The sequence below is a fragment of the Triplophysa dalaica genome, chromosome 9, assembly GCF_015846415.1.
Source record: "Triplophysa dalaica isolate WHDGS20190420 chromosome 9, ASM1584641v1, whole genome shotgun sequence".
Lineage (NCBI taxonomy): Eukaryota > Metazoa > Chordata > Actinopteri > Cypriniformes > Nemacheilidae > Triplophysa > Triplophysa dalaica.
The window spans coordinates 16501987-16515762 of record NC_079550.1 but is presented as its reverse complement, the minus strand read 5'-3'; the positions used below and the strand labels follow the sequence as shown (position 1 = coordinate 16515762).

The 13776-nt window shown below is 39.0% G+C and overlaps 1 protein-coding gene across 2 annotated transcripts; it reads left to right on the top strand.

Annotated features, from left to right (window-relative positions):
- The first annotated feature begins 965 nt into the window (after positions 1 to 965).
- On the top strand, positions 966 to 13600 carry vezf1b (vascular endothelial zinc finger 1b). Of its 2 annotated transcripts, XM_056757449.1 has the most exons (5): positions 975 to 1187; positions 8615 to 9369; positions 9684 to 9753; positions 9854 to 10019; positions 10125 to 13600. In XM_056757449.1, exons 1-5 carry the CDS (start codon positions 1155 to 1157, stop codon positions 10481 to 10483), a joined length of 1383 nt encoding a protein of 460 aa, XP_056613427.1. In that variant the 5' UTR covers positions 975 to 1154; the 3' UTR covers positions 10484 to 13600. The 2 variants fall into 2 exon arrangements, with proteins under 2 accessions (XP_056613426.1, XP_056613427.1); XM_056757448.1 differs by having other exon boundaries at positions 966 to 1187; positions 9854 to 13600.
- The last annotated feature ends 176 nt before the right edge of the window (positions 13601 to 13776 follow it).

The following is a 13776-nucleotide window of genomic DNA, read 5'->3' as shown; positions in this document are numbered from 1 at the left end:
ATAATCATGTTACCTTTTTATAACCCTTTATAATACACATACATTTTGTTTTTTGTTTGTTTCTTTAGACTTTGTTTGCTTAAAGGCCATGGCTTTCCAAATGCTAAAAGAGGTGGAAACGGCCTATCCTGAAAGTCTTATTGTAATTTGGAGAAAGGCCGTTCAATACTAAACTGTAGGAGGAGGCTGAGGATCAGAAAGACATTATTAAGGATGTATATACAGTCAGTTTGAAAAACCTTAAGTCTAAGCTTTTTATGTTTCTTTTAAGAGTTTCTTTTTAAGGATTTAAACATGTGAACAATATGCAATAGTTCCCCCCATTGGGGGTTCACCTAATAAAGCCTTGGACACCTGCCAGCCTGGGAATAGAACTTGTAACCTTGAGTTTGAAATCTGGCTCTCTAACCATTAGGCCACAACTATCTTTGACCCAATGCAAGAGAACAAGAGTACATTCACTAGGAGTTAAAATACTTCACTACTAACATGCATTTACAGTTGGAAATTGTAAGATGTGTAAATACATCCGGTGATATTTAGAGATTTCTTAATAAAAATAATTCAAAGTATATACAATATTTAATATAAATACATAAAGTTTAACAATAACACCGTACATTATTTTATTCCAAGATTATTTCATTTTAAAAGGTTAAATATTAAAGATTATAAAAATAGCGATGGGTGAGATTGGAAATGTAATTGTGATATTGCTCTAAGATTATTATATATTATGCTAATTATGTGTTTCCATGGCCACTTGACGCTCATCAAATGCGTGGGGTTACCTGCAAACCAACCCTTAAACTTACCTGGGTATGTCACATAACCAGCTTTCAGAAATTTTACCATTGAATATACAGCTATTTGTTTACTCTAATATTTATCCAATTATTAATAAATCAGGGTATCCGTTTCACTTTTGTGTAATGTATATAGTGTGTCTAAATTAAAATAAACAAGAAGTAAAATGTGCTTGTCTGTGTGATGTGCTCTGATGAAGAGCGCAGGCGGAATCTCAGCAGCAGCAGCGGTGTATCAGATGAAATGGTTTGGCCCTCGGGGTTACAGGAAGTTGTAGCAGCTGCCATGTTTAGCTGCTTTGTTGTAGATTTCTTGTAGGTTTCCTGCAGATTTTTTTAAGTGTTGCAATGGAGACGAGCTGGAGTTCATTTTTATTTCAGGTAAGCCCAGCGCTTGAAATAAATCGCGAACGCGCGGGAAAAACAGCGAGTCGGTCGGACTTTTAAACCTTGCGCGGGTCGCGGCGATCAGAGTTTTGATAGTGGATTTTTAAGGAAGTAAAAACAATGGTAGCTAAGCTAGTTCGCATTAGCCGCTAACGCTGCAGCTCAGACGTCCAGCTGTGAACTGTGAGGGAGACGTACGAGGGATTTCTTTCCCTCTTTTTCACACCCTTCCACTGCTCGCTCTTTTTTTACGCTTTTTTATTTTATGCGCTTGTTTGGCTAAAATTGAACACTTTTGCCGAGCGTCATGTAGCTCGGTCTTAGCTACTCATTGATTTTGTTGTGGTACAATTAGGTTGTTTTGGCCAGACGTAGCGTCTGCGTGGAAAACAAGAAAGTGTTAAGACGCAATTGCGAGCATAGTTTATAGTAAGTGTATGCAGTGTTTTTGCTTTCTTTATCTGTGTTGAAATGGATGTTATTAACGCAGGTCTCTTGGCTAGTTTTATTGGAGGGAATGTGGGGATAATGGATGTTTCTCAAAGCCTAGTAAGAAGCCTTCCTGGGTAGCACACCGTTGTGCCATAATGATCAAAGTTGAACGTTTACATGATGCTAAAAATGAGTCGAGGTTGGGATGGAAGGGCTGAATGCTCTTGTAAAGCACTAATAATAACACTAACGTGAGCTAGTTTGAGACACCTCTTAAATCTGGGATTATTTTTCTCCCTCCAGCTACAAAAAATTGAAGTAGGTTGCATAGTGAGTCTATGTTCAGGCTGGTGATATCTCTGATATTATTCGTGACATGATGCATGGTAGTTTTGGTTTGCTTATTGTGAAACGAGAATGCAATGGTTTGGGACGAAACTCACAACAGGAATTCCCCTTTTTTACTTTGTAATGTTTTAAAAGCTCTGATTTCTGTGACTACAAGGTAGTGACGAAGTTTTTTCTCTTTATTGTCAGTCCCCTTGGGAGAGAAAACATCTTAAGGGCTCTAGGCGTTGCTCCAAATATGTTTGCAGTTCCTTTTAAAATAGAGAGAGAGTAGCTGACAATATCAAGAAACATTATTGGGAACGATCTGTAAAAACAGAACGGGTTGTGTGTTCATAAGTGTAAATGCAAATGTGTTGTTGCATAGGGTTTTAACATCAGTTTAAATTTGTTTACCACACTTTTCTTGTTTGGAAAACAATAACACAAAGCCTTGCATGCAGTGGTCCCAATCCTTATTTGAATAGTTTACATGGTTGAGTTTAAACTCACTTTTTGCTCCGAATATTCTCGGTAACAAACAGGGTTCACTGACCATTTAGGAGATAAACAGCGCCATGTTTTATTTTTCGCTTATATCTTATTCCCAAATGTCTTATAAACCCATAAGAAAAGCTTAACACCTGCATAAACTTTGATCAACTTTGTACCAGAGAGATCAGTGGCTTTGGTTTATAGACCCAGATTTGGATTATAGACCTGTTAAAGCCGGTGTAAAAAGGTGCTTTATTTGTTCTTGATTCCACCCATGTGATGAGGCATCTAATGAGACGACGGTCTAGCGCGTCACTCCTCATTGTTCTGCAGGCGTCTGAGGTTAGGTTATTCATGAGCAAAGCATTGTCCAGCTCCCAACAGGCATCTCCTAATCCGTCTGCAGCAAACAAGAAGCTGATTCACTGGCTTCTATATGGAGAAAAGGAGTTCGGCCTGCTGTTGTTTTCTTGACAGGTTACATGAGTTAGGGGTGGGCGATCTGACAATCATAAATCGCTAACGATCTTGAAGACATCCCCAATCCACTTTTTTCGACGATATTGCGTGGATCATGATCTTGTCTGTTGTGTAAAACAAGAGGTGTGTAGAGTTTATTGCATTTAACTGTTTTCACTGTTTGAGAAAAACTATCGTCAATGAACTATACACACTGAAACTCAAGCGCCTTTTGCGACAACCCGTCAAAATAAAACACAAACGCTTGAATGAAAAAATACTGTAGTATTCTATAGTATTTGATATAACAAACTGTGGTATTCTTGTTGTAAATTGATAAACTAGTATACTTTAATATATTAACTATATTAAGGTTAGTATAGTAAGGAACACTATATTATCTAGGAATTTTACTGCAGTTTCCTAATGTTATATTTGTATATAACATGAATGTCCTTTGATGTTAACCAGTGTATTAATGTGATGATCTGCGTTTCTGTTTTTTAATGATGTTAACAGACTTTTTATAGTTGTGCTATTTGTACAACTATTTAGCCTGTGCTACAAAACCTAAAATCTCTTTAGCACCAGGGCTATGTGCAAGGAAGTTAATGTTCAGTCCTTTATTTAAAGATTATTTATTTATTTAAAGACGACCTTTTAAAGTCACACAGTGTGTGACGAATTTTGAATCTTTTTTATTTAGTGTATTTACTTTAATATTTAACCTTTTACCATTAAATTAATAAACATTATGCACACAATGACACAAATATTCTTAACCTTATCCCAAATAAAACGCTGAATTGAAATATAATTATAAATGACATATTTTTCATCTAAATCAGCATTTTGTCGTTTGCATCAGTGAATACTGTCGGATATTCAACATTTCTATCTTTAAACACTTGTGAAATATTGAATATTTAGTCACTTACAGTATATTGTGTGTTGCACAGCACTTTAAAACTGATTCTGAAGCATCTTCCTGAACTACATCTGAAGATGAGACAATAGCTGTGTCTTCTTTGATTTGACTGGTCACTGCTCGGCTTTTTAACCAGTAATTCCCGCCTCCTTTTATTTGCTTTCAATGTTAAGTTTACTCATTAATTTCACAAATTTGAACACACATACAGAAAAAATGTAGGTACAGCCCGGTGTGAGAAAATGGATGTGTGTCTTGAATAAATAAATAAAAAACTGTAATTTCACATGCTCTTGGGGGCCCCCTAGGGGCGGCGAGGCCCAAAGCTGCGCCCTAGTTCTTTTATAGGGTGAGCAGACTCTGGTTGTACCTCTTTTTAAATGTTAAATTGATCCAATTCACGTTCAGTCAAATGTATGTAATGCAGAAAAACTAGCTCGTATTGTCAAGTACTATGCAATGGACCAATATCGGAATTGGATGATAGTTGTTTGTTAAAATTGGTATCGATAAAAAAATCGAATGCTTGGGTTTGCCTTAGGTTTTGTATTGTTTGTAGTCACGCTTGTCTGGTGCAAATCTGCATCTGAAATCAACTACAGTGTTCTTTCTGTTAGTTTCTGTGTCCATATTGGTTGGAGTGACCTCGGCTTTAATTGTGAATTTATGTGAAGTCATCAAGGCATAATGAAAAATCCTGGTCTACCACTATGCTTTGAATCTTTATTTGGCTTCTTGGCAATCTCACATTCGTCCTGAAATTATAATATCAACAAAAATGTTGACCCATCAAATATGTGCTCGGATCAACCTTGGATAATTTGCATAAACCAGCTGTGTTCAGTTTAATTGCCATTGAAAACCGCACAGGTCTAAACCAAACTCATAGCTGTTGCTCAGAAACATTTTGAGTGTATGGGTCCAGAATGTATATTTTAATATGGTATAGCGGTTCTTCAGCTTTGTTTGAGACTGGTTCACCCCGCAGTTCTCTCGTTACTGTAGGTGCACAATTCTTGTTTTGGTGAATGCCCAGCTCACCAACTGGATGCCGTGACCAATGGGATAATGTGACCAGCTGCAAAACTGGGAGGCTAATAATCGTGTTATCTTTCTGCTGCTCTTATTTCAGGCCCTGCACTTGGATTTGCAACACCCACCAATCCCAATGCGGCACTCTTTTTTTTTTCATTTTTTAATAGTAAACGTACAGTAACAAACATTATTAGAGTTTTGGACTGCCGTATTGTATATCAAGTATTGTGTTATTATGAGACACTAATTCCTTTGTTTTGGCTGAAGCAGGCATTCATAGCAGTCATGTAGATAAAATGTGACCGTTAGCTATTTACATTCCTTTCTTTCATTTATAATGATACTCTGCTTTAGTTTTACCCCATGTTTTTGTTTCCCTCCCTAAAACACAATTTCATGTCTACTTGGCACGAGGGTTGGGAGATTGTGACGATGTTATCATATATCGCCGATGTCTTGACTATATCCCAATGTCGATTATCCTACCATCATACATGATGCTTTAAAATGGTTTGTATTTGACTTAAAATATTGTGCAAATGGCTATTCCGTCAACCGATGTGTGATCACTGAGACAGATGAGTGCTGTGTTCCGACGGCTCTCATTAAATCCTTGGCTGCATCAGAGCCAAATAGCGCATTTAAAGATGAAATTACTTTATCTGCAAATCGGCTTTTAAATTGACCTATGTCGAAAAAATCTAAATATAAAAAAATGCTTAATATCGATGTTGATAATCGGCCAGTTCGATAATCGGTCGACCACTACCTGATATCTACATATATCTCGATGATTTTAAAGTTTCTGAGTATGGAAATGGATGAGGTTAAGTAAACAATGACATATTTGTTTTTATGTGAGATGAACCTATTGTATTGACCATGTTTTTGTTGTATATAACATGTGTAAGTTCAGGTTGTCCCGGGCATTGGCATCTTAAGTTCTGTTAGGCTAGTCACATGAAGATCTGCTTTTATTACAAGCTCATATCGTTTTACGTGCAGCGTATTTACGTTTGTAGGCTAGAGGAAAGTGCCAGTATCTTTTTCAAAAGGCACAGGCATATTTAATATGATACACTGCTGTAATGACATCTTGATCTCGTGTAATCTATTTTTACACAAAGTTTCTAGGATTGTCAATAATTTTCTTAAAAAAAACACAATTGCTCTTTTATCTTTCTTTCTTTTTTAGTTATTTTAAAGTGTTGGTTACTTTGAGGTAATATAGCAAAAACAAATTCCAACTTGAAATGAAATCCAACTCTTTAGTTTTGTAGCTTTCTCGCTCGCTCTCTTCAATATCCACTCATCATTATGCACTTTGCCGAACAGCTAACTCGTCCCTGCTAGGGCCCCGTCAGGGCTTTTCTTGTTTTCCAAGTTGCACGGATGCCCTGGAAATGAGTCAGTTTCTATTTTTCACAAACATTCAACACCATCTCTCAGCTGAGGTCGTGTCTACCTCATTCTGTCCAGTAGCAACACTGGTCCATAATATCACAGAGAGCCATTTCTCACAGCTCAGGCATCCAGTTCCTATAACATTTTCAAATGAGCAGTCTTACACAACAACACTTTGAAATATGTCTTTGGAATGATTTACTCTGGAATGTTCGGTTTAATGTATGAAATAACTTTGGTTTGTGAAAATACTTTTTCTAGTTAACATTTTGCCATTTGTATTATCAGTATAATATTTTGAGGGTGAAGTTGAGGCCTATGGTTTAATGACATCCCTGTACTCCGGATGTTTGTGCAAAATCTGATGATCCGTGTTATTCCTGCATAATTTGAGAATGCTCCAGAGAACATCTTGTGTGCTACAGTGGAAGCCAAAAATTGGGCTTTCTTACATCGGATTTACAGTAGGGCTGCACGAAAATTTTACGCAATACCACTAAATCCTATTGAATTCAAGATGGCTGCGATATGCAATGTGTAATTTTTTTTTTTAATGCATAACATTTTCTCATCATGAAAGTACCTGATGAGGCTTGAGTAACAGTGATAAAAAGATGTCCAAAGGCATTTCCTAGATTCTAGAATGTGTTATGGTCTTCTTCTGCAGTGAGTATTTCGAGTTTCTGCACGAGAGCGCCCTCTGGCTTTCAGATGCAGCAGCATTTTCCCGGACATCACTCAAAAGCTGTGCATAAATCACGTGATGTTTATTGTGGTTTATCGTGACAGCCCTGATTTACAGGGCATTCAAGCTGTATGTTTTTTTTGTATATGTATTCCCTTGGTTTAAACGCAACACAATGCTAAATAAAACAAAATATATGACCAAGTAATGTGAAGGTCTGATGAACTGGGCTTGTTTATTGTTTTATATTGTTATATGAGGTCTACTTATGACGATTGCACCTTTTTTACATCCAAAAACATAAAATTCAAGAATTGAATTTTCTACCCAGATTTTAAGTGCCAGCTCTGTAAACGCCGGGTTTTGGGCGTGTCGCATTGAATACTTTATAAGTAAAAGCTCACAGCTTTGATTGGATAGCAGTTTTTGTAGTTTGAGCCTTCAGGCTTTGGTTAGATACATAATGTTAGGCACATTCGCACCATTCACAGTTTTGGCACAGCTTTAGTATTATCTGGAGACCTCCTGTGATTTATAAATGACCAGTATTTAATGTGCCGCATTCACACAGGATGATTTTACTCAAATTTACTGACTTATTTCCCGGATGTGATGGCAAGGCTTTGCGTATAGTTTGTATAGCCTATACTTGTATTGCGTTTAATGAAATGTGACCGTACCTGTCAGCATTTGAGACCCCTGGTCCCGAATAGGACAAAAGATCACTGTGATTACGAGTTTCCATGATAAATAAACAAATGGGAGACTCCCAATAACTTATGGATATCCCACAGTACCCAAAATAATACCAAAAAACTTCAAAACAGCCTCCATTATTCGCAAACGTTGGATAAAACCTTGAAAAACTATTTATGAGCCCACCAAATCGCAGATATCCCTATTCGCACAGGCTTAAGATCACAGACAACCTCTGCAATTAATACAAATGAGTAGAGGTCCCGAGGTAATACTAATCTCGTGCGATAGTACTCAAGCGATCTCTAACAAAGCTTGTGTGACGCAAAGTACAAAATGTTTTTACTCGCATAAGATCGCTGCACCATTCCTATCGGATCCAATATTGACGACACGGCACTGCTTTTAAATTTTAGTAATTCCACAATTCCAGTGTCGATCTCTGCCTTGTTCACGAAGGAATACTCTGTGAAATAAAACGAAAAAATGCTTTATGTTTTTCCCACATGAGCTGGATGGTCTTTAAAAATAAACTTTAACCCCGCATTACTAATGTTGGAATCCGAAGGAAGGTTAAGCAGTGACTGTATTCTTACACAACCAGGGATGGCACAATATTTAGCTATCGTTAACGACATGTTTGTTTATTGCATGCCGCTCGATCTCGTTACGCGCCACTTGTGGGGACTTCAGTTCTGTCATGCACGAACCAGTGGGCGGGGCTAAAATAGTACTCGTTGATATTTTTATGTGGAGGCGGTGTCCAACCTATCAATGTCGTCATGGATGGTGTCAATAACAGGTGTTATCTCAGTTACAAGGGCGTTTTCAATTCTGACACTTACATGATGTTCGCGTGAATAAGATTCCCTCTTATGTAACAAAAGATTGGGTCAAAATTGTGATTTTAATTCATGCCTCCTTTAAATAAAAACAAATGTTTTTTCCTCTCTTTTTTAGCAGGCCAATGAAGCCCTCCACCACCAGCATCAGGTCACCCAGAACAGCCTGCTGCCCCTGCTCAACTCTGGCCATGAGCCGCAGGATCAAAAGCCTATTCTTCCCATCCCTCTCGACCAGAAGCCCCCGGTCATTCCTTCCGACCTCCTCAAGGACAGCATGGCCGGCGGTACGGGAGGAGGAGGTGGTGGAAGTGGTGGAGGCGGGCAGGTGGTCATAAAGAAGGAGCCCAAGTCAAAAACGCCCTTCATATGCAGCTACTGCAACAAGGCCTTCCGGGACAGCTACCACCTACGGCGGCATGAGTCCTGTCACACCGGCATCAAGATGGTTTCACGGCCCAAGAAGACAACGACAGCGCCCACCATGGTGCCTCTAATCTCCACTGTGCCACGCGACAACAACGCCAACCCCTCTTACGTCTCCACTGTGGCGGGCATCCTCACCACGGCAACGACCTCTGCGTCCACTGCCACGGGTGTTATGTCGGCTCTGCCGCATCAGCCTGCCGTGCCCAAGAAGCCCCCCAAGCCTGTGAAGAAGAACCACGGCTGCGAGATGTGCGGTAAGGCCTTCCGCGACGTCTACCACCTCAACCGACACAAACTCTCTCATTCGGACGAAAAGCCTTTCGAGTGCCCCATCTGCCATCAACGCTTCAAGAGGAAAGACCGCATGACATATCATGTCCGGTCGCACGACGGAGGCGTGCACAAGCCGTACATCTGCACTGTTTGTGGGAAAGGCTTCTCTCGGTAAGTTGAACAGTTCACAGTTCAAGTTTAGCTAGTTTGTTTATGTGCTTGTCAATGTCAAGGTCAAGAATGTTTTTTTTTTTATTGCATGATGGGAGAACGATTTGCAAAGTCCTTCAGTATTTTTTACTTCGAAGTGATTAAATCCTCTCAAGTAGAAATGAGATAGGACTCATAAGTTTTAGGAGACAACTAGAAAATATATACAATTCTATTTGGCTGTGCCAGTTGATGGAATATAATCACAAAAAACGTCAGCTTCAGTTCGTCTTCAGTGAACAGTGAAGCTATTTATACTGTTTTCCCTCCGTCAGGCCAGATCATCTTAGCTGTCACGTCAAGCACGTTCACTCCACAGAACGACCCTTTAAATGCCAAGTTACGGTAAGGCTACAGTTCATTCAGCATTTTTGTTTCTAGTTTTTGACTCGTGTAGTGGATGATTGTTTCTGTTTTTAAACGTGCTTTTGATTTGTTTCCACAGGCCTGCACGTCAGCCTTCGCCACCAAAGACCGTCTGCGCTCGCACATGATAAGACACGAGGGCAAGGTCACCTGCAACATCTGCGGGAAAATGCTGAGCGCCGCCTACATCACAAGTCACCTCAAGACTCACGGGCAGGCCAGCTTCACCTCGCCCTGTAACAAAGGTATGACGATCCGCCTCCATCTCTTTCAAAAACAAATAAACTGGTTATTTGTGAGAACAGATCTTGGAGATTCGAAACTTAAATGTATCTACTTTTTGTCCCCAGACTCTAACAACATGTGCAACTCCGTCACACCAGTCACTGCTTCTAGCGCATCCAACACTACGGCCATGAACCGTGGCATCGTCAGCAACCCCATCACCATTGCTGCCCAGATGAACATCACCACCAACACTGTCAACATCACCTCCCCTGTCAGCCTCCATCACCCGGTCAGCATAAGCGGTCCGGTCAACATAGCCTCCATCAACATCCCAACCAACGCGCCCATGAACATCGCCCATCCCGTCGCCATCACCTCGCCCATGTCAATGAACATCACAGGTCCCCTCAACATCGCCATGAGATCGATGGATAGCATGCCTTTCCTCTCACAGGTCCTGCCTTCCTCTCCGCCTTGGTAGAACTGACCCCTGGCCCAAAAACTCCCCACCTCTCCTCTTAAACCTCATGTCTCCTGTTATAGTCTTCCTCTCCAACCGTGAGGGAAAATAACCTTGAGGAATTGGCAATGTATTTGTCTGCAGCGATAAGGAATACGGAAATCTTGTGGAAGTTAGTTGGTACTTTGCACGTCCTTCCTAAAGAATAAGCAGATCCAGGTTGAGTTAGTGAGGACAGAAATGAATGGGTAATGCATGGAGTGGAAGACTGCCGTGCTGTATGTTTGGTGATTTTTCACTTTTCTAGTGCCAGAAAATCCTTGCCAGTCACCTGTTAGTATTAACGGTTTGAGGACTTTGGCATATTTTAAATGTGAGGATTTTATTTTTGTTACATTAGCTTGCTTATCAGTATTTCATAGTTTTATGCATTTTAACGAATCGTGTACAACAAAAGGGACAGTGGCTTCCGTTCATGGAAGATGAGACGGTTTTATTTGTTTTGAGACAATACTCTACGAATGAGGAAAACTAAAGTTTTAAAATGCACAAAGGCTTTTACTTTGTGAGCCTTTTAATCTGTAGCCTTGTTTTTATTTCTATCATTATAACTATTCTTTATAGGTAATCTTTGGTCATTCCTGATTGTAGAATTATTACGTTGCGGTTCTTTTGATATCTGGGATATTCTGCTTAGTGGGGTTGGAGATTACAGTAACATAAAAATCTTGCACTGAACATCTATCTATTTGGCGATATTTTAATGGCAGTATTATTTTGGATCAAACATTTTAAGTATTGCTGGTTAAACCTCTTAATAGATGCCTGGTCACCCAGTGGCTTGGTCACTGAGAAGTCAATTTTTGTCCTTAATAATATTATCTTGAGAGCATTTAGTTTTCTAACTTTCTCTGCTCTTACTCGCTGAGGAATGAGGGCTGTTTCCTAAGGACCTTTTGCTCAGGAACTTTGCTGGGGGTGTCCTAACTTACGCTGCTCTTGTAGTGGATAGAACATTCTTCCCAACCTTATTTTCTACGTCGTAAACACACTAAATGTTTCTTTCCCTTTATTGGCGAGAACTGAGAAGCACCTCAGGGGTCAGGGTGCCTAGCTGTCGACACGGTCCTCCATCCCAGAGCGAAAAGTTTGTGTGCCCCGGTCACAGTGAAAACCAAAACTGCCTCAAATTTTCAGGGTTTGTCATGTTGGCGGTCATCATTCAGAGTAAACCTTTTAAAAAATAGTTTGACAACGAGCAATTAAAGAAAAGAATTTGAGTGCTTGGACTATAATGTTTATTTAGATGTAAGTCATGTTAAATGAATAGTTCACCCAAAAATTTAAATTGTGTAATTTTTCTTTTTAGTCACATAAAAGAAGTTTGTACTTCTTGTGCACTTTATTGTTTAACTCTAGGCACAGACCATAATTTAAGTCCATGTTGGCTGGCCTTGCTCTCATTGGTGCTTGAGATTTTAATTCTGTTTTCGAGTTTATACATTCAACACAGCCAGTATAAGTGATTTCTTCCTAAATTAGACTCATCTGATGACAACATTTAACAACTCCAATTAATTTAGTAATAATATTTAGATCATATTCTATATTGTATAAATTCAAATGACTGAATGTAGTGCTCAAGTTGTGTGAACTGCTGTCATGGTGCATTTGTGCCCTTTTAAGCTAAAAAAAACCTCTCGCAATGTAATGGCATGAGGAAAGACAACCACTTCAATTTAAAGAACGTGTCCACACCAGACGTGTAGAAAACATATCTTTTTTATGTTATTTTGAGTTTTTGTGCTGAGACTGTAATATGGCAGGCTACAATGGATTCTATATTAGAAACGTTGAGTTTTTTGATGTTGTGCATCACCTCTGGTGTGGACGCGGTGTAAGTCATACGAGTTTGAAATAACGTGAGGGTGAGTTTTCATGTTTGGTTGAACTATCCCTTTGTTTTTGGAGACCACAGCATATATTTCTAAATTCACTTTATTTGTTTTTTCGTTCTCCCTGTTGGATATATAAGCAATCTATCTTTCTTTGTCCTTCTGTTGACCCAGCCAGACAGCTGTCTCACCCGTTTATTTATTATGTGGGAAAACTGATGCAAAAGATGCTGTCCTATAATGCCCGCTCAAAAAAAAAAGTAAAACCAGCTGAATGTGATGATGTCATAGCTACCACTGTCTGTGCATGAAGTTTAGTTTGTATTAACAGGCACCCCCCTCCCAAATGTTTCTCAACTTACTTTGACAGTTTTGGCCTGTTAGCGAAATGTTTGTGGGTTGGCATTACATTGGCTTTTTCTTTTTTTCTAATGTTGCCTTGTTTTGTAGAGGCAGTTCAGTTTCCAGAACTGGAATTCAAGGAATGTGATTGAGTTGACTGAAGACACTACAAAAAACAAAGAGGTTTTAATTGTGCTCGTGATAAATGTCTGTCCTCCCGCGATGGCGTCACTTCCGTGCCTGAACTGCATGTGTGAAAATGCCACAGTGAAACGCATCTGTCTTCTCTGTTCGGCTTGCAGTGCTCGGCTATGGAACCTGCCTGGGCGCAAAACTGCAGTTTAACTGTTTACCAAATGTGTGTGGAGATTTAGAATCTATTTTGCATACGAAATATCAAGTTTTCCTGTTTCAGGAATTATGGATTTGTTATTTTTCTTAATCCTATAAAGTATTGCTCATGAAGTTATGCATCAGTATCTTTTAAAGAACACATTTGTTTAAAAGGGGTTCAAAGCGAAAAAGGTTTCGGATTGGAGAGTTAAAAATGAGTCCAGTCCTTTGTTTCACATTGTGTTTTGTTGAATTGGCAAACCCATGTGAAAGCCAATGAATGTATATCTCTGTACAAAACCATTTAGCTCAGAGAACGTGGTAGTTATGATAGACACATGCAAGGAAGAATACAAGTAAAATTACCTTTTATAAGACTTTTTGTATTAGAAACATTAACATTGGTAATTTTGTATATATGAAGACTAGACTTTTTTTGGTTAGCAGAAAGGTAAAACATTCCTACATTTTTTTTAATGTATGTCAAAATGATTATGTAATCACATTGCGCAATGTTTTATGTGCCTTTTATTTGGGTTGTCTAAATAAAAGAAAACTGTAAATTATGGCTCGGCTCATTCCATTTAGAAATGTATTTTTATCCCAAATGACCAACAATACATTTAAGTACACATTATTTCATGTGTACAGTGTCATGAGAATTGAACACTGTCCTGGGAATTTTGTGTTGCGAATGTTCTACTGTGGGAACAGTATTTATGTGCCTTCTCTTTGAAAGATTCT